Source organism: Felis catus, chromosome E1 (assembly GCF_018350175.1).
Source record: "Felis catus isolate Fca126 chromosome E1, F.catus_Fca126_mat1.0, whole genome shotgun sequence".
NCBI classification, from domain to species: Eukaryota; Metazoa; Chordata; class Mammalia; order Carnivora; family Felidae; genus Felis; species Felis catus.
Genome location: NC_058381.1, coordinates 19,370,312 through 19,392,320, shown reverse-complemented (window position 1 = coordinate 19,392,320; position 22,009 = coordinate 19,370,312). Strand labels below are relative to the sequence as shown.

Sequence of the window (22,009 nt, the reverse complement as noted above, 5' to 3'; positions counted from 1 at the left end):
ACCACGTGTCTTGAACAAAATGCTTGCCATACACAAACAAAGGTTAGGTTTTTTTTAGATTCCTATCAAGAGAAAACACTTACAAGTAACATTGCCAGTTCCTTTTCTTCCTCAGAATGCTTTTTAAGATAAGGACCTATTATTTAAATCATGAAGGAAAAGGAATTCTTGGGGATCTAAAGGAAAAACAGATCCCACCAGCAGAAGAGAGAACCCCTATGTGTACCTCAATGTGCAATTCTGTCAAATAAAAAAAGTGAAGGAAACAAGAAATAGTTGCTCACACTGGAAAACAATGCGAGCCCAATATTTAAGATGGGGTTTTCTCTTTTTATAAAACATTCTACCTTGAAGGTAAAGTAATAGGCACATTAGATTGGGAAAAGTGTTACGAAACTGGCTCGGGGCCCATCTCTTTCCAGTTACTGTTTTAACACAGGAAAATTATATTACTCTAAGATGTACATGTTTTACAGATAATACACACACACACTTATTTTGAAAGAACACTTGTGTAACACTTTAATCTCCACAATTACGCTTGCTCAGTGAGGCTAACCGCTGCACAAAGCAGTGGTGATCCCAACAGCCAAGCCGCACGCAGCACTGCAGTCGATATGCTAAGATTCCAGGGATAAACCTACATTTCAGAGGACGGTGAGGGAAAATGAGAAAATGGGCTTTCTGTGCAGAATCCCACGTAACTCTAGTTCACTTTACAATGCCTTAATAAAGTAATACTCCTTGTCATGAATTCACACAGCTCACTGACTCCAGATTAACTCCGGGAAGAATAAGGATTATTTCATCTCATTCTCTTCCCTTTAGTGCTGCGTGTGGTATATACATTTTCAATGTCTTCTTATTCGCTGCCTAAAATCTCTAAATAGTGTTCTGCCGTATCTGAGGGAATTAGTAAATGTAAGACTTCAGACGATTCAGGTTTTCAAGCCCAAAACACCCTCTCAAGTGGCACTAACACGGAGTTGTAACTAGCATATTCTCACCCTCATTTACACTACGTAGCTCAGGAAGCTCTCTTGTGTCACAGCGCTCTGGGTGCTACTGCGTGAAGGACAACCTTGCTGTGCTTCACTCAAAGGAAGCTGCTGCAGACGGCTAAATACAGCAGCCTCACTAGAACAGCTTTAAGGCCCAAATACTGTTTGAGAGTTATTTTTAGCCGAAATACAGTTTCAGAAATAGAATTAAGAAGAAAACTCAAGTGCTTTTACTATTCTAGTATAGTATTTAACCTTTCGGAGAAGAGGAACAGACAAATGACTATATACATTCACACAGACCAAATTCTTCATACAATTTCACAATGTTCAGGGACCACCATTGCTACTGAGTGGTTCTTTTAGAACTCCCAAATTTTAATCTTCAAACAGAAGAAACTTAACAACAAATCTACAAAATTGTAAAGCTTGTAAAGAGTTGGCGAGAAGAGGATTAAAAACTGCTTTATATTTAATTGTAAACAGGTTGTTTGAAAGGAACAGCCATATATTCAGATTAATCCGTTAAAATCCTAGAACACTTGTTAAAAATTGAAAGCCATAATTTGGTTTCCGAAGAACCAATTAATTTATAAAATACTAACCTGCTGTGAAAACATCTCTCAAAAACCAGTAACTTGTACACATATTTTTCAAAGTAGCTACTTACTAGTTTTGTCTAGAACAAAAAAGTTTTAAAGTGTGACTCACACTTATACCTGATTCATACTTAATACTATTAATCTCATAATATAATGAAAAGGGAGAATACTGTCAAACTTCTGAAAAGTACTACATTTTCACTATCCTCCACATCTTCAAAGTTCATTCTTGTCAAAACTCAAAGTACCCACACCTCAGAAACACACATTGTTTCTGGTATCATATAATTATGCATCCCAATGACGACAGTATCAGTATATTTTTGGAACTAAAACCTTACAAAATGTACTCAATATCAAACAAAATGCTGTATAACAAGTTTCATGAGACAATTTATAAAAATAGTTCTTTCTCTTTCACCACTAATGGACATCAATGTAATTTTACCTCATAATATACATACCCAAGTGTTTTATTTTTTAAGCTACAAAAATCTAATTTAGATCCCAAACACATTCTGCACAAAAGGGCAAAGTTGGGCTAGTCTATACTCTGAAACCAGTTACCAGTCAAATGTCTTTACTCCCTCGAGTAAAATCTGAACAACATGGTACAAATAAATGCGGTCATAAACTTTACACAGCAAGAGGATCACTACGCAAACATGCTTAATTCCCGGAGTTAGGTAGACAATTAACTTCGAGAAGGAGATCTGGTTACACATTATGTGTTTGAGCATAATAAGAGGACTTATCTATAATATGACTATGAGGCTAATACACCAGAAGCCAGAACCTTCACTCTATGTTTTACATATTCCGATCCATTATCCATATACCCCAAAAGAGTTAGCTTGCTTTTTAAAGAAAAGATCATTAGATTCATAAGCCAGCAACTCCATAAACTGACATTTTAAATTTATGATGACTATGTTGTCTTCATACTTTAGAATGTGTTCCCAAATACCTCAAATTACCACTTAGTTTCCCTTTGTTTCCATGAGGACCTCATATCACCTGTGCTGAGAGATACATTCCAAAACTCAGTGTTACCCAGAAACTTAAAAAAAAAAAAATCTGAAAATAACACTAGCAGAAAATAACATTTCAAGGAACAATTTTAGACAAAATCTTAATAAATAAAGCAATGTTAGGAAGGCTAGAAAACATGCTCTAGAGAAACACAGAAAGCCAGAATTTTAATTTATGTGATACACTACACAATGCCATTAGTAAAACACTGAACGGGTGTTAGAAACGGTAAATTAATTTCAACAGTGATGGTGTATACATGTTAAACTCACATATGCTGAGAATTAGAAGCATTAGAAAGGAATGTTTTTATTAAGCAAGAAAGCCATCCAATCCATTTGCTCACAGCTGACCCAACTTACTTAACATACTCAAAATCGTGAATGTACATAAGCGTAGTTGTCTAAATTTTAATCTAGTTCTGAATTTAAAACAGAAGCCTATTATTTCTAAAGCTTAGACAAGGAATCAAAGATGAAACCAAATGAATATTCTAAATTTTACCTTCGTACGTAAACCGCCTACATGACTCCTAAACGTTTTTGGGTTTTTTTGTTTTTTTTTTTTAACATCTTTCTCTAAAATCATTTGGATTGTATGAACAAAGATAATGCTCGGCCTGGTAAGTCATAGTGACAGACAATGACAAGTTTAAAATGAATGAATCTGGACCAAATTCTACTCATGGGAAGAAAATAAAATTATGACTACTGTAATTTTCTTCCTTTTAATTAGGACAAGTTCATAGAAACAGGCAGATGTTTGCAAAATGAGGTGTTTCTATACAAAATGGACTCAACGAATTTTCCGTTATTTCAAAAGTACTACATTCTCAGTCCCAATAGTCTAATCGTGACTTTCTCTAAGGTAAACGTTTATCATTAGGATTTTTATAATCTAAGCACAAATATCTAAATTCTGGCTCAGACTAGATAAAAATATAAAAAGTAAAAAAGAAAACAAAAAGAAACTGCAACTTTCAGGTAAGATTTAGGAAGTGACACTTTCCCTCCGTATATTTCTAACAATGAAGAAAAACTTTCATCTCTAGGAAAAGAAACCATTCACATTACCTGCAACAAGAAGCAAGAATGAAGAGAGTCAGCATTTCCTAAGGCCTTGAAATTAAGTTTCTTTTGCATTCATTTATAATTTTTAAAATAACAATAATAAAATTAGACCAGAGATATCCAATGCAACAAATGCCCCCAAACCGCCTTTGGGATAAATCAAACCAAAGGAACACAGAGAATGTTTCAATGTAACTTAATTCCAGGGTTAATTGAAATGAAAGCTATTTTGTGCCAGAATTAGTAGAATGATTTTACAGTGAAGGTCAAATAGGCTGAAGTGAAGATGTTCTTAACAAACAGCAAAAGATTTTTGTTTTGCTTTGAAAGAAACAGCTAATAAAAAGTTCTCCAAACTTACTGATTTTTTGTTTTCCTTTTTTTCTTTTACTGTAGCTTTATTCAGTAGGGAGTGGCAAGTTGCCTACAGGACAGAGATGAGCACAAACAAGTCACAGCACCAACTACATACAGCAACAAAAACAATGTTGGCTTGTACATAAAATTACATGATCAAATGTAACACAAATGGAATCAACAAAAAATTAGAAATCAACTGAATTTCGAGGGATGAATTTTATTTCTGGATTTTAATTTTTATCACATTTTCAAGCCAAAGCACTAAATAAACAGCAAGAAATGTTGAGACAATCATATCTACTATTTCTGGCTATAAATCACGGAAAAGTTCTCCCCAAGTAAATTTGAGGACATTTCATATTTACATTTCAGTTCATTCCTAGCTTTTGATAAATTTCATGTAAAATGTTCATTACAAGTAGATCACACACTAAAAACACTTCCATGTGTCTACATAATTTTTTCTTGATAAATACTTCTCTGTGTATCCTTCAATTGACTTAAAGTTCTTTTTTTCAATAGCTGGCATTTAATTTAGACCTAATGATTTAAAAAATAAACATTACATGACTATGTATAAGGGGAAAATTCACTTCAGAGATTCTCAATTAAAAATGTGTCGCTCTTAAAATTTCACATATTTTTCTGTTGGCAGGCTACTTCCTGAAAAAGTTCTAATCAGAGGAGGTTAAAAGCTCTGCAACGTTTGGAAGAAGAATGTTATCAGCTCAACTAGAAATAAGCATTAATTAATATTAAAGTGAAGAAACTGCAGAGAAAATTATAGAATAAAACTTAGAAGCCGCTTAAAATTTTTCACATATTTGACTATCAGAATGTATCAAAAAACAAAATACCAAAAAAGGAAAACAAAACAAAACAAAAACAAAACCCACAGACATACTGGCTTCACCTCTCAGAGTTCCTTCTAAGTCAAAGAGTTCTTTTTAAATTAAGACTCCTGGTTAGATCAGACGAGGCACAACAATTTTTAAAAATATCTTTAAAACCAAATTAGATCCACCATACATGGCATTTTATTCTAGGAATTCAGTGCATTCAACACCATAACCTTAAAGTTAATTTGACATTTGTTCACCCATCCGTCCATCCATCCATCCAAGTAGTTACTACTGTGCATCTAACATGCCAGATACCATTCTAGGCATCAGGAAACAGCAGTAGAACAAAAAGACACAGTCCTTCTCTCACGGAGCTCTGGTTCAAACTTTAGACTATATACAAAAGTACTAGTAACCAAATAGATCACCAAAACACAGTTTTATGTAACGTTTTTTCAATTATGATGTATAATTATCATTTATAGCCTTCAAAAAACTGGCATGGGGTGCCTGGGTGGCTCGGTTGGTCGAGCGTCCGACTTTGGTTCAGGTCATGATCTTGGGGTTCATGGGTTCGAACCCTTCATTGGGCTCTCTGCTGTCAGCACAGAGCCCGCTTTGGATCCTGTGTCCCACTCTCTCTCTCTCTGCCCCCTCCCCACTCACACTCTTGCTCTCTCTCAAAAATAAGTTAAAAAATTGTTGTAAACTACTTCTGTTCAGAGAAGCAGATTTACTGGGAAAAGATGACATTTACTTAGAATCATAATATTTGGCTTTCTCAGAATTCTCTCACTATAACTTAAGAGAACATCCATTCTGGGAATTATTTTCTCATTATAGGTATCCCCTGCTTTTTGAAAGTTCGCTTTCACAAAAGACTTACATTAGTACCTATTTTTGCTAACTAAAAGGAATCCAAAGAGAATTTTTGCCTTTACGAGGAAAAAAGCAAAAAACGAGTATTACAACCAGCATCTGTTTTTCAGCGAGCCATTCCAGAGGAAGCTCACTCCCCAAGCGGCGAGCTGACCACCGCCAAGCTCCTTCCCCAGGCGCTACTCTCAGTATCAAGTCGCCACAGCTTTGAACTTGTCTAGGAGCATCTGTGCTTTATCTCAACTCATTCTGTGCATCCACTAGCGGGATGTGTCCTAAGGTATCAGAAAAGCCTAAGAGTTCATAAGGGTGTCATGCTTACCATAACACTGGGTGGGATTAAGCATTTCAATTGTGGTGAATGAAAAAGATACTGCGTGTGCACTCAACTTGCCTGTATCCACCATTCATATTATTTACTGACGGAGAGAAAGAATTCTGAAAGTTGCTGAAGTTACTATTGGTTCTTCCAGTAGCAAAGTGGTCTCTTTTAGTCAGCATCCAGTACTGGATGCGATGGGAAGTCTACTGCTTGGGTGGATCGATGGGTGAACAAAGCAAAGGGTTCCATTAAGTTATCTAACACTTCAGGAGACATCCATTTTTTTAGTAAGCTGAAACAGAAAGTACTGGACAATGAGGATCAAAGTGTTGCAAAAGCAGAATTGAAAGGTAGTCATGGGTGGTTTGATCGGTTTTGAGGCAAGAGCAGCTTCATAGCTTAAAGGTTATTGGAGAGAGTGTTTTGGCTGATACTAAAGCTGCCGAAAAGTTCCCAGAAGAACTGAAGAAAATAATTATAGCAGGTGGTTATTCACGTAAACAAGTGTTTAACTGCAATTTATTAGTGGAAAAAGTTGCCACGCAAAACATGTATTTCAATAGAAGAAAAGCAGGCTAAAGGACACAAGGCATCAAAGGACAGGTTTACCTTAATGCCTACTATTAACACCACTGGTGACGCTGTCCTTAGTCCTCTACTAGTATGCCATTCAGAAAATCCAAGGGCACTTAAAGGCACTGATAAGGATACGCTTCTCGTGTTTAAATCACGTCCAAGTGGTTGGAATATCCAAGTGATTTTTTTCTGAGTGCATGAGTGGATACATTAGTCCTTTTGTTGAAAATACTGTAGAGAAAACAATCGTGATAACAGGTGTCTTCTGATGGTTGAAAACTGTGCTGCTCATCCACCCGGCATTACTGAGTATGACAGTAACACTGCGGTTGTGTTCTTCCTGTTGAATATGACGTTGTTGGTACAACCATGTGTCCTAGGCCTAACGGGCACGATTAAAGCTTCCTATATGCAAGAACCAACAGAGAAGCCAGCTCCAAAGGATTTTTACAAAGGATCTGGAAAGACTACCATTTAAAACTGGCATTCGCCAACCTTGGAGATCCTCTTGATAAGCTAACAGTCTGGGTGAGAAATGGTGCTTAGTGGATGGTCTCCTGAAGCAGTGAACAATTTTAAAGGCTTCAAACCAACAATAAATATGGCCAAACCAACTGACTTTGGCTAAGAAGGATCAGTTTGTGGAAACTGAATATGATGTTGAAGGTTTCGGCATTCCATGACCAAGAAGTGACAGATGAAGAGGTGATGCAACTCCAAGAGGAGAGAACACCGATCGACAACAAACGCAGCAGTGAACGGCCGGACAGTGCAGTTATCCAGGAACTGAACAGGAAGCACTTGAGTGAGATTTTTGCTACAACGGACAGTGCTGCAGTGATTGCAGAAAAGTATGGCTTTAATTTTGAAAGGGCACGTAGGTTTAGGGCAGGTTTGCATAACGTTTTGAGTGCCTACAAATAACTGTAGTATAGAAAAATGCAAGAGGCTGAGCAGTTGAGCATACTGTCGTATTTCAAGCCTTCCACACCAGCCACATTAGCCACGGCAGATGATGAACCTCGACATTTGACATCGAGGCAGGCAGACATAGAAGAAGGTGTAGACGTTAGTGACCTGCTCGCACTGATGGATTTAGACAATGATGAGATGTTAACAGGTGACCCTCTTCCTCTCTCTCCTATACTCCATACTCCTGTACCTCCCACGACCCCAACCTCCAGCACCCCAGCCTAACACACTACCATCACCACCTGTCAGCCCTCTGGTGTGCCGTCTTCCCAATTTTGGGAAGCCAAACCACACTGTACATACATTATTTGTACTTTATACAGGCTGTGTATTTATCATATTATTCTTGTTTTTACTATATGTTAATGTTATTTTAGCTTTTATGTGTTATTTGGTATGATTTGGTAGCCTATTTTGGGGGTCTGAGAACGCTAAAAAGAATTTCCATATAAATTACTGGTAAGTGCTTCTTCCCTTTATGTCATCTAGGCTTACAAAAGGTTTCACAGGAACACTCTACTTTGGGATAGCGGGGAAAACCTGTATTCCAAAACTATTAGGGGGACAAGTGGAAATAAATACATGGAAAAATGTCTTAATTGTAAGTCTCACACATGTTCACAGTTAGTTGGCTATTCTTACGTAATCGGAACCCAGTTCACTAAGTAAGGAGACATACAAAATAAGAAACCTGGTTAAAGCAGGATTCAAAAAAAGCTTAACAGTCAAAAATATGAACTCAGGAAAAAAGAGGTAATGCTCAGAGAAGTTCATTAGCTATCAATATCTTCACTTTTCAAAATTTTCCAAGCAAGTCCCAAAGCAGGAGCCATGTTTACTAGAGGAAACAATCGACTACTATCCTTCCCAGCAGAACACAGAAGTACAAAGGTACCATTATGTCACTGCCAAAGTCAAAAGGGCAAGAAAAAGCCAGAGGAAAGATGAATAAGAATAAAAGAGCAAACTGAAGAGAAAACTACATTTTGTAGGAGACTCAGTGAAAGAATAACTTGAGATCAAAGCTTTTTTTTTTAATTAGTAATTTTAAAATTGTTATCACTTATTAAAAAACAAAACCTTATTTATAAATAAAATAGCGCACTTTTGCTCTACAGTACTCTACATTCCAACAAGCTTCGACCTTACTGAAACTTACTTTAACCAGTGCGCTGACACAACATTTAAATAATATTCGTAAAGAGAATAATTTTATGTGAAATTTTAATACGAGAATTCAGCTCTGTTATAATGCAGGATATTTAATTATGGCATGCTTTAAAAAGTACAACACATAGTATTTTAATAAGCCAGAAATGATTACTTTGCTCTTATTTCTGATTTATGTTCACTACCTCCTCTCTTCCTATGAAAGCTGGCAAGAATCTTGTCTACTTGGGTGGAATGGATAGGAGAATTTATTCCTTCATTAAATATTTCCAAGTAGTTACAAAGTGCCAAGCCCTGTTCCTTTTACCTTATCAGAATCATGGTCTCAGATTGGACTCCCAAGTTTGCTGATGACACAAAAAATTTTTTTTCCTTTAGGATGCCAACCACATGAAGAATTTTACTAAAATCTAGGAAAATCATGTAATCAGGTAGTCGGTAACCATTCATTTTTAACTCAAGTCAAAGCCACTGCCACTTCAGAAAACGAAATGTTCTCTGAAAACTACTAAGGCTGACCAAAAAGTTGACACATACTATTTTAAATATATGCTCACCATTTCTTGTCTGCCTAGTTTTATAAACAAGAAAAAATGAATTAGATTTGAAGAAAAACCTGAATGATGCCCCAACTCAAGATATTGTTCACTGTATAAGGTTTCAAATTACAACTAAACTACCCTCTAGTCTCAGATTTAAGTAGCTGAAAAAATTACATGGGGTTCTCCTAAGCCTCCTTGAGCTATTTTAAAAAGGCAGTAAGAGTAATGATAAATTAAGAAAGTTTAATGCGAGGTATACTTTATCATCTATGTATATGATGACAAGATTTTTTTTTTTGGCTTTTTTCCACCTTTGTTGAGAAATTACTGGCATATGTCACTGTATAAGAAGTTCAAGGCTTACAGCATAATTTGCATATATTGTAAAAATAATTACCACAATAGGTTCAGATAGCATCCATCTTTTCATACAGATACAATAAAAAAAGAAAGACAAAAAGTGTGATGAGAACTCACAGAATTTACTCTCTTCACAACTTTCCTATGTGTCATAGAGCAGGGTTAGCTATAGTCATCAAGCTGTACGTTATGTCCCTAGTACTTCCTTAGTACTGGAAATGTGTACCTTTTGACTACTTTCCTCCAATTTCCTCTGCCTCCAACCTCCACCACAAGTCTGATCTCTTTTTCCATGAGTTTAGCTGTGTGTTTTTTTTTTCATGGTTCCACATATAGGTGAGATCATACAGTATATTTGTCTCTCACTTATTTCACTTAGCATAATGCCTTCAAGGGCCGTGTATATTGTCACGAATGCCAAGATTTCCTCATTTTGTATGGCTCAATAATATTCCATTTTGTATATATCCACAGTTCTTTTAAACCATTCATCTGTTGATGGATTTTTGAGTTGTTTCCATGCCTTGGCTACTATAAATAATGCTATGAACATGGGGGTGCAGATACCTTTTCAAGTTAGTGTTTTGTTTCCTTTGGATATAGTCCCAGAAGTGGAATTGCTAGATGATGTGGCAGTTCTATGTTTAATTTTTTGAGGATTTTTCCATACTGTTTTCCACAGTAGCTATACAATTTACAAGTGCACCAACAGTGCACAGGGTTCCCTTTTTTCTCCATCCATGCCAGCATTTGTTATCTCTAGTCTTTTTGATGATGGCCACTCTAACAGGCATGGGTTGATACCTCATTGTGGTTTTTTTAACAGGCATTTCCCTAATGACTAGTGATGCTGAACATCTTTCCATATACTTTTTGGCCTTTCATGTAACTTCTTTAGAGAAATATCTTTATGTCTCTTCCAAGTTATCTACTAATCATTTTTAAATTTGCTTTTTTTTTTTGCTATTGAAAATTGTGTAAGTTCTTTATATATTTTAATATTAACTCATTATATACATGGTTTGCAAATATTTTTTCTCCACTCCATAGTTGTCTTTTCATTTTATGGATGGTTTATTTTGCTGTGCAGAAACTTTCTAGTTTGATGTAGTCCCACTTGTTTATTTTTGAGTTTGCTGTGCTTTAGGTGTCATATCCAAAAAATATTACCAAGACCCATGCCGAGAACCTTTATTCCTATGTTTTCTTCTAGCGGTTTCATGGTTTCAAGTCTTACATTTAAATCTTTAATCCATTTCAAGTTAATTTGTGAGGGACTTAAGATATGGTTCCAATTTCATTCTTTTACATGTGAATATTTGGTTATCCCAGCACCATTTATTGAAAAGACTGTCTTTTATAATTAGTTGATTCTATATGCTTGGGTTTATTTCTGGGCTCTTGATTCTGTTCCACTGGTCAGTCCATCTGTTTTTATGCAGTACCTACTATTTTGATGATTATAGCTTTAAATTAGGAAATGTGGTGCTTCCTTTGTTCTTTTTGGGGGGGGGAGGTAGGGTGTTTTGTGTTTCCATATGAATTTTAAGAGCTTTTTTTTTCTATTTCTATAAAAATGTCACTGAAAACTTGATAGAGATTTCACTGAATCTACAGATGGCTTTTGGTACTATTCATATCTAAACTATTAATTCTTCCAATCCACAAACACAAGATACCTTCCCATTTATCTGTATCTTAAATCTGTTTTCATCAATGGCTTATAGTTTCCAGAATAGAGATCTTTCACATTCTTAAATTTATTCCTAAGTATTTTATTGTTTTGATGCCATCGTAAATAGGATCTATTTTTTCCCATAAATTTGTTAGTGTACAGAAATGCTACTGATTTTTGTATGTTAATTATGTGTACTGCAACTTTACTTAGTTCACTGATTAGCTCTGTTTTTTGGTTGTATTTGGGATTTCCTATATATATCATCTGCAAGTAGAAACAATTTTACTTCTTCCTTTCCAATTCTGAGGCTTTTAATTTTTCTTGCCTGATTGCTCTAGCTAGCACTGCTAGTACTATGTTGAATAGGAGTGGTAAGATGGATACCTCTGTCTTGTTCCTCATCTTGGAAGAAATGCTTTCAACCTTTCACCACTGAATATGTTAGCTGTGTGGTTGTCATTTATGGCCTTTATTATGTTGATATACATTCCTTCTATGCCTAACTTATTAAGAGTTTTTATCATGAATGGATGTGGAATTTTGTCAAATCCTTTTTCTGCATTTATTGAGATGATCATATGATTCTTTTCTTCCACTGAATTAACGTAATGCATCGCACTGATTTGCAGATGCTGAACCATCCTTGCACCAAAGGATAAATCCCACATCATCATGGTGCGAACATTTTAATATGCTGAATTGTTTGCTAGTAATTTACTGAGAATTTCTGTATCTATACTCATCAATGATATTTACCTATAGTTTTCTTTTCTAGCAGTGTCCTTTTCTGGTTTTGGTACCAGGGTAATGCCTCACAAAATGAGTCTGGAGTGCTCTCTTTTCAATTTTTGCTAAGAGTTTGAGAAGGACTGGTTGTTAATTCTTCTGTAAACGTCTAGTAAAATTCACCAGGGAAGCCAACTGGTCCTGGGCTTTTCTTTGTTGGGAGAATTTAGGAATTCTATTCAGAGTTTCTATTTCTTCCTAATTCAGTCTTGATAAGTTGTATGTTCCTAAGACTCTTTCCATTTCTTCTAGGTTGTCCAGTTTGTTGTCTAGTTTGTTCACAGTAGTCTCTTATGACCCTCTGAATTTCTGTGGTATCAGTTGTGAGGTCTCCTTTTTCATTTATAATTTCTTGATTTGGTCCTTCCTCTCTTCTCCTTGCTTGAAGTCTAGCTAAAGGTTTGTCAATTTTGTTTATCTTTTCAAAGAAGCAACTCTTAGTCTGGCTCATCTTTTCTGAGGTTTTTCTATATTTCTATTTCACTTATTTCTGCTACAATCTTTATTTCCTTTCTTCTGCTAAATTGGAGCTCAGTTTATTCTTTTTCTAATTCCTTAAGAGAAAGAGTTAGGTTGCTTATTTGGGATCTTTCCTGCTTCTTAACATAGGTGTTTACTGGTATGAACTTCCCTCTTAGAACTGCTTTTGCTACATCGCACATGTTCTGGTATATTGTGTTTCCATTTTCATTTATCTCAAGAAACTTTTTTATTTCTCCTTTAATTTCTTTTTTTTAACCATTAATTGTTCAGGGTAGTGTTTAATTTCCATGGGTTCACTCATTTTCCAGCTTTCCTCATGTAATTGATTTCTAACTTCATGCCATTGTGGTCAGAGAAGATACTTGGTATGATTTTAATCTTCTTGAATCTGCTAAGACTTGTTGTGTGACCTAACATATGGTCTATCCTAGAAAATGTTCCATGTGTGTTTTGGAAGAATGTATATTCTGCTGTTGTTGGATAGCATGTTCTATATATGTCTGTTAGGTGCATTTGGGAGTTAAGCGTTGTTCGAATCTGCTGTTTCCTTATTCTCTGTCTGGATGACCTAACCATTGTTGAGAGCCGGGTATTAAAATCCCCAACAATTACTTTATTACTATTTATTTCTCCTTTTAGGTCTGTTAGCTTTTGCTTTATACATTTAGGTGCTCCAATGCTGGGCACATAAATATTTATAACTATTGTATCTTCTTGATGTATAGACCCCTTTTTATCATTATATATTGACTTTTGTTTCTTTTTGCCATTTTTAGTTTAAAGTCTATTTGGTCCAAAATAAGTATAGCTACTCCTGTTTTGTTTTTTTTCTGGTTACCATTTGTTTGAAATGACTTTTTCCATCCCTTCACTCTCCGTCTATGTGTGTCTTTAAGGCTAACATGAGCCTCTTGTAGGCAACATATTGTAGGATCTTGTTTTTTTTAATCCATTTAGCCACTCTATGCCTTTCAATTGGGAAAACTTAATCCACTTATATTTAAAGTAATTATTGATAGGAAAGGACTACTGCCATTTTGTTAACTGTTATAAGTTTTCTTTTAGTGATACAGCAAAAACATCTTTATAAATAGCAATGGGGGAATAATTCACACAGAGCAGCCTGAAACAGCTTTTTAAAATGGTGATTTCACTGATCTTGCTAATGTCTCTAAGCAACTGAAGCCCTGTGCTAAAAAACAAATGGCTGGGGATGACTCTGCAAAGAAAAAGACATAAAGACATGGGTTTTGGTAAATGTGTAAATTCTTTCCCCTATACCCACCCCTGTCCCAAACTCCAGACCCACTAACTTTTCTTCCAGAATCATAGTTTGAACAGACTAACACAGATTTGCACTAATTTCCCCTGGAATTATTATATCGTCCCTGAACCTGCATATGCAATTCAAAAGCACAATGAAAGCCATAAAAAGAACACAGACCTAATTTCCTCAACAAGTAGGGGATGACTGCAGACATCTGAACTCAGAAGCATTACTTGCAGTGCTAGTGCTAGAAAGTCTAATAATTTGATCTGAATGTTGGTGCAATATATTTTAGAAGTAGTGTTCTATGTAAAATAATCAGATTAATTGGTTCTAGGAAAAATTGACACAAACATATTTTAAGAAATCAAAATTATGGATCAAGCATTTCAACAGTACAAAAAGCAAGGAGTAGACGTGCCTCACATTCAAAAGGCCTTATGAGTAATTCAGGCAAAAGATAACCAAGAAAATTCCATAATGTATCTCATTTCAACCATATCTGTTATATCCAAGAGATTCTGTGCATTTTAAACTTGCTCCCAATGTGAGGAAACTTATTTTTAGTACCCCCTTAAAATACTTCAAACTGTCTCCTAAGCGATATTTAAGTTTTTTTCAAAGCCAACTCCGACAAGGCTTAGTGTATTACTCATCCAAACTGACTCAGTATTTTCAACCACCCACTATCAGCAGCTAAATTCCTCTTTAGTAAAGCATTCTTTTCACTTCGGCTTTGGCTTAATAATGGTACTCTCTAACCTTAAGCATACCTGGTATAAACAGTGGCACACACTTCGAAGCTGAGGGGGGAATTCTGAGGAGGAACTGATGATGGCATGGAAGAACTTTTCAGTCATCTGCAGAAGGTTCCGTTGGTTTTCCTCAAGGCTCTCTGATTGTTCTAACCTATGGGGGGGGGGGGGGAGGTAAAATCCATTTAAAATAAACAAACGAAACTGCCCTTTAAAAGAGACTTTCAGCCAAACGCATTGTTTGAACTTTGCTGGGATCTTGATTTGAATAAAAAAACTATAAAAAGGTAATTTTGACAACTGTGTATAAGAATTCTTATCCCCTTATATTCTCACAGATTGAGTATATACTCTGCTCAGTGCCATCCTCTCTGTTCTGGATATGTCTGCCTGCAGACAAGATCTATTCTGGTTTGCTGCTCTCCACTTCTGTGGTAAAAAGCTTCCCTGTGAGACATGTCTGTACTTATCCAGCTATGCAAGGGATGAGGTAGATGAGTCTAATTCAAGGTGAAATATCAGCAAGCCCTTTCACCCACAGGATCAAAAGCCACACACTCTACACATTTTTATCAAAAATAAAGGTGATGACTGATTCCTGAGTGCTTCCTTCGCAGCCCTCCTCCTTCCATTCTTTTGGTTTTAAAAGTTGGGCAGGGAAGGGACGTCTGGGTGGCTCAGTCAGTTAAGCGTCCAACTTCAGCTCAGATCATGATTTCGTAGTTTGTTGAGTTCAAGCCCCGTGTCGGGTTTTGTGCTGACAGGTCAGAGCCTGGAGACTGCTTCCAATTCTGTGTCTCCTCTCTCTCTCTGCCCTTTCCCCACTCACACTCTGTCTCTGTCTCTGTCTCTCCCTCGCAAAAATAAAGAAACCTTAAAAAAATTAAACATTTGGGCTGGGTAGAGGGATATCATTTATCAGGCATCTCCAACCCCAACAAATCATGTGTCAAGCCACTTTAAAAAATATACAACATGTGCATATTGGAGCTAATGTACAGAAAACACATGAAAGAATGACAGGTGATAATGAGCTGTAGTTAGAAAACTCTGTACTTTATCTTGTAGTCAATAGGGAACAGTTAATGTTCTAAGAAAGAAAGTAACAAAAAGATTTAGGTTTCATAAAATTCCTACAGCAAATAACCTGAAAAATGAAAAAGACAACGTTGAGAAGTTACGGCAAAAGTCAATGGGATCACCATCTACAACTCTACCAAAAAGAATAAAATACCTAGGAGAATAGTTAACCAGAGAGATGAAAGACCTATACTCTGAAAATCATAAGACGAAAGAAACTGAAGACAACACAAACTAAAGGAAAGATATACCATGCTCCTGGGCTGGAAGAATTAACATTATTAAAATGTGTATACTACCCAGAACAATCTACAGATTCAGTGCAATCTCCATCAAAATACCAATAGTTTTTCACTGAACTGGAACAAATAATCCTAAAAATCTGTATGGAACCACAGAAGACTTCAGGGACAAAGCAATCTTGAGAACAAAGAAAAAGCTAGAGGTATCACAATCCCAGATGTCAACATATACTACAAAGCTATAGTAATCAAAACAGTATAGTACTGGCACAAAAACAGACACATAGATCACTGGCACAAAAAAGAGTCCAGAAATAAACCCATGCCTATATTGCCAATTAATCTATGACAAAGTAGGCAAGAATAGAAAACGAGGAAACGACAGTCTTTTCAATAAATGGTGTTCAGAAACCGGACAGCTATGTGCAAAAGAATGAAACTGGCCCACTTTCTTATAGCATATATAAAAACAAACTCCAAACGGATTAAACACCTAAACATGAGACCTGAAATCATAAAATTCCTATAGAAAATATAGGTAGTAATCTCTCAGACGTCACCCATAACAACACATTTATGAATATGTCTTCTCAGGCAAGGGAAACAAAAGCAAAAATAAACTACTGGGACTACACCAAAATAAAAAGCTTTTACACAGCAGGGAAACCATCAATAAAATAGCAACCTACTAAATGAGAGAAGATATTCACAAATGATGTATCTGATAAGGGGTGAATATCCAAAATATTTAAGGAACTCACACAACTCAACACCCAAAAAAAAAACCCAAATAATCTGATTCAAAAATGGGCAGAGGACCTGAATAGGCATTTTTCTGAAGAACACATAAAGGTGGCCAAAAGACACACGAAAAAACGTGCAGCGTCACTAATCATCAGCTAAATGCAAATCAAAACCACAATGTGGTGTCACCTCACACCAGTCAGAATGGCTAGTATCAAAACAAAAACAAAAACAAAAACAAGTATTGATGAGGACATGGAGAAAAGGAAACCCTTGTGCACTGTTGGTAGGTGCACCTATTGATGGAAAACAGTATGGAAGTTCCCTCAAAAAATTAAAAATAGAAATACCATATGATCCAATAATTCCACTACTTGGTAGAAAGTTAAAGTTAAGAAAGTTAAAACACTAATGTGAAAAGATACATGCACTCCTATGTTTACTGCAGCATTATTTACAACAGCCAAGATACGGAAGCAACTCAAGTGTCCATCAATAGATGAACAAAGAAAGATGATGTTTCCCCCCCCGACACACACAACTCCAGCACAAAAAAACAAACAAAAAAAAAACAAAAAACAAAAAAAAACCTCTTGCTATTTATGACATGAATGGAACTGGATATTATGCTAAGTGAAATAAGTCAGACAAAGGCAAATACTGTATGATTTCACTTATATGTGGAATCTAAAAAACAAAACAAATGAAGAAGAAAACCACTTTTAAGTACACAGAACAAACTGGTGGTTGCCAGAGAACATGGGTGATACAGGTGAAGGCGATTCAAAGGCAGAAACTTCCAGTTATAAAATAAATAAGTCATGGGGATGAAAATGAAAAGTACAACATTGGGGACATATGGTCAATAATGTTGTAAGAACGCTGTATGGTGAGAGATGGTGACTATACTTGTCATGATGAGCACTGAGTAATACACAGAATTGTCAAACCAAAATACTGGATACCTGAAATGAATACAACATTGTATGTCAATTCTATTTCAATAATAACTTTTTTTTAATTGGTTGGAAAAAAAAGGATAGATATGGTATTGGCTAAATCATGATATAGCCAATCTATCAAATATTATATGGCAGGTAAAAACAATGAGGTTAATCTTTCTATACTGACACAGAAAGACTGAAGACAGAGCCAAGTTAAAAAAATTAAGTTGCAAAACCACGTGTACAACATGTTTCCATTTATATTAAGCACTCACTGTTAGCCACACAGTTTCTACAACTTGATTTATATACATGCAAATGCACTGAAAAAAAAAACCCAAAGAACAGACTAAACTAGTAACGGTCTCTGTCTCTATACATGGCAGCCAAAGATACCTGCAAATTTTTTTTAAGAAAAATGTATTTGGTGTAACTTTTATAATTAAAGACTCATTTTAAGAATCAGAGGGAGAAACCCTCTGAGGGTCTGGTCCCACACGGTGGCAGTGAAAAAGTCGAGAAAAGTTGTAGATGAGAGGATGACAAACCTGGTAGGATCCACTTCAAAGCTAACATGTTGCCAATCAGAGGATGTGATCACGATTCGTAATAACGGATCCAGGAGTTTTTGTAGGTAGGTAGCACCATATACCTAAAGAAATACACAAGTAGGAATCTATTACGCCTTCTCCAAATATCTTGCGTTAAAGACATTCTGCTCTGTACGTTCTGCACATAATCAATTTGCCATACCTTGGCACACACACAAAAGAATAAATGGATATAAACCTTGAAACAGAAGGTCATTATTTTACTGGCTAAGCTGTTTCCTCGGAAAAGAGTCTGCATGGAGTCTGCCAATTCTACTTCCTTAGAAAACATGTTCCAGAGCAGTTGGTAGAGCAAATGCCGAGAATCAAACAGAGTCACTAGAACTCGAGCTAGTTCATCCTGAGAACAAAACAAAATTGAGTTAGCATGAATAATCCCATTTGTCTTTAGCAGGAAACTGAAAGGTAAATCTAAAACTGCCAACCACCTGCTAAATCCAGTTAAGTGGTGACTAATTAATTTCTCCCTGAGATCTATCTGTGTCCATTTGTCTACAATGACTATTTCTTTATGCCTATAGCAGATGTGAATTCTTTTTTTTTTTTTTAAGCAATTTGTTTATTTACTTATTTAAGCAATCTCTACATCCAGCGTGGGGCTCAAACTCACAACCCCAAGATCAAGAGTCACACACTCTTCCAACTGAGCCAACCAGGTGCCCCAGCGGCTGTTAATTTTACGAATTAACTGATGAAAATTAAGAGAGGCCTAGGTTTTACCAGGCCTAGACAGAAAAAAAGCCAAGATTCAGTTCAAATCACATGACAAAATTAAAGAGAGTAGAAACAGAACATGATGGCAAAGAGTTTAGTTTGATATGCCCAAATCATTTTTGTAGAAAACCAGTGAGCAGGAATGAGACTTTGGTGACCACAAGAGCTCTACTCTCTGCTCACATGGTCAGGGAAATTCAGTATACACTGAACATGGGCTCAGCAGAGAAACAACAAAAATGGAAAAACTACAGGATTTGCAGAAAGTAAGGGAAAAGATGTGGGCTGTGTATTCAGAACAAAGAGATTAGCAAGATTTATGTATAAAGCGAAGGTGGACGGCTAATTCCCACATACTTCCTGAATGGTTACCCTCATAATTCCCCGTGGTATTTTTTGGTACACTCCAGGAAAACGATGTGATAGTAAAATCACTGTTTAACCACACAGTGCGGCGAGGAGATTTACATAGACTAAGGGTAGCCATAAAATGATGCCCCATCCTTCAAGCAGTGACAGCAAAGGCCAGGATCATGGCCCATAGCTCTTCTAATGCTTTTACCTGGTCAAATCTGGTATCTGACTAAAGCAAAAAATTTGACAATCCTAACCACAAAATCTAGAAGCCAAAGAAGACCCAGATAGTCTGTTCTACTCCCTATAGTGACATTCCACATATGTGACTAGATATAAAAATTCTTTTCCTCCATTTTATTATTTTTTTATTTATTTTGAGAGAGAAAGAGAGCAGTGCACACACACAGGGGAGGGGCAGAGAAAGGGGGAGGGAGAGAATCCCAAGCCGGTTCTGTGCTGACGTGGGGCTCAATCCCACAAACGGCAAGATCATGACTTGAGCTAAAATCAAGAGTTGGACACTTAACCAACTGAGCCACCCAGGCACCCCTCTCCTCCATTTTAAAGTCAAGTATAATTATGAGAGACAATTCAGCCACAAAACCTGTTTTTGGAGTACTGTGCTCATTTTTTTCCATCTAATCCCTTCCCTGCAAAATTCTGAAAACATTAAGCAACAGAATTTAAAATCTACAAAAGAGAATTTTTTTTTTTTAAGCTTTAAAAGGTTTTTGAAGAAGTTGGCCGTGTAAGAGATCAGGGAAGAAGCATTCCAGGTGGTGGCGGCTGTGGTGGCAGTAAGGGTGCTCTCGAAGGTGGAAATAGCCTAACATCTTTTTTTTATTTTTTTATTACTTTTTTCAACGTTTTTATTTATTTTTGGGACAGAGAGAGACAGAGCATGAACGGGGGAGGGGCAGAGAGAGAGGGAGACACAGAATCGGAACCAGGCTCCAGGCTCTGAGCCATCAGCCCAGAGCCCGACGCGGGGCTCGAACTCCTGGACCGTGAGATCGTGACCTGGCTGAAGTCGGACGCTTAACCGACTGCGCCACCCAGGCGCCCCATAGCCTAACATCTTTAAGTCTGGTGAACAAGAAGGAACGTGGCAGGAGATGAGGTCAGAGGTGAGGCAGAGCCCAGGTTGGGTCGAGCCTTGTAGGCCAGAGTAAGGAGTTTAAACTTTACTGAAGCATGAGGAACAAGATCCTACAGTCTATTTAAGCAGAAAAAAAACCTACAGGCAATGACAGATTACCTGATTTGTTATAATTTACTAAACTGAAATCGTTTTTGGTACACTATAAATGGAATCGATTTTTAGCATGGAAAAGGACAACCCTTCTCAAATTTTTAGTGTGTACTGTTAAAAATAGTATGGTTTTAAGAAAATTTTTTAGTAACAGAGACCCAGGGGCTCAATCAGCTGAGTGTCTGACTCTTGATTTCAGCTCACTCATGATCCCAGAGTTGTGGGATCGAGCCCCACATCGGGCTCCATGCTGAAGACAGCACCTGCTTAAGACTCTCTCTCCCTCTGCCCCTGCCCCACTCGTGCGTCTGCGCACACGTGCTTGCTCTCTCTCTAAAATGCATACATACAAACATACATACATACATACATAAATGAATAAGAGACCAAATAGCCATATTATGTCTCCAGTGTTTAAAACAAGCAACAATTTCTAATGCAAATATAGTGCTTACATTTTTTTAGGAAATTGTACAGTGCATTATAGAAGAGTTGTGAACTGGACACACAAGCCTTTAATTCTAGCTCTAGCATTAGTGACAACTAAATAGGAGATTTAACCCTAATCATCTCATGTAATACATGAAAACACCAGACCAGGTCAGTGGTTTTAATTTTCTTCTGATCAGTGTTTAAATTGAATTTTTCAGTGGGACAGGGAAGGAATTTGAGTTTCACTGTAAGTATATGATGAGTAAGATCCTCATACTTAAGGTAAGAACACTCCCAAGGGCTAGAAGCCACAACTACTTTCCCATAGCTGAAAACCACTCGAATAATACCTGAAGTTTCTTCCAGCTCGCAAGGTTTAGCAATTCATGCAATAGACATTCCTGGAATGAGGGGCACCTGGGTGGCTCAGTCGGTTAAGCATCCAACTCTTGATCTCGGCTCAGGTCAAGGTTTCACAGTTTGTGAAACAGGCCCGCGCCAGGCTCTGCCCTGTTAGCAGAGTCTGCCTGGGATTCTCTGTCTCTCTCTCTCTCTCTGCCCCTCCCCTGCTCATGCTCTCTCTCTCTCTCCCCCAAAATAAACATTAAAAAAAAAAAAATTCCTAGAAAGAATAAATTTGGAAGCACCTGCTATGTGCCAGGCCCCAGTTTTGCACTTCCTCAAAGAACTCACCCACTGAGAACACGGGACCACGTTGGCCAAAGCCATGGCTATTGGTAGCTCTCCCTGGTCTCCCATCATTGTGACCAACTCCACCAGCCTCTCAAACCGGTCGGCCAGCACCGTTTCTGCAAGCGTGTCAAATTCTGTGCCTTGCTGGAGGATTTTTGTCAGAACTTCCATAAATGTAGCTCTTGTCTGAAGATCTTTGTGATAACCTAAACCTGATATGGACAGATAGATGCAAATTTACTA

General features: G+C 36.9%; 1 protein-coding gene across 12 annotated transcripts in view; it reads right to left on the bottom strand.

Moving 5' to 3' along the window:
• NF1 (neurofibromin 1) overlaps window positions 1–22,009 on the bottom strand; it is a 248,922-nt gene that overhangs the window by 106,153 nt on the left and 120,760 nt on the right. For 10 of the 12 annotated variants that reach the window (XM_023243531.2, XM_023243534.2, XM_045044229.1 and 7 more), the window contains 5 exons: window positions 21,767–21,978; window positions 18,497–18,658; window positions 18,256–18,359; window positions 14,716–14,851; window positions 4,067–4,129 (listed from right to left, as the gene is read on the bottom strand). In XM_023243531.2, the coding sequence (XP_023099299.2) occupies window positions 4,067–4,129; window positions 14,716–14,851; window positions 18,256–18,359; window positions 18,497–18,658; window positions 21,767–21,978 (677 nt within the window). The remainder of the gene's footprint in view (window positions 1–4,066; window positions 4,130–14,715; window positions 14,852–18,255; window positions 18,360–18,496; window positions 18,659–21,766; window positions 21,979–22,009) is intronic. The other 2 variants (XM_023243529.2, XM_023243533.2) reach the window with 1 other exon arrangement.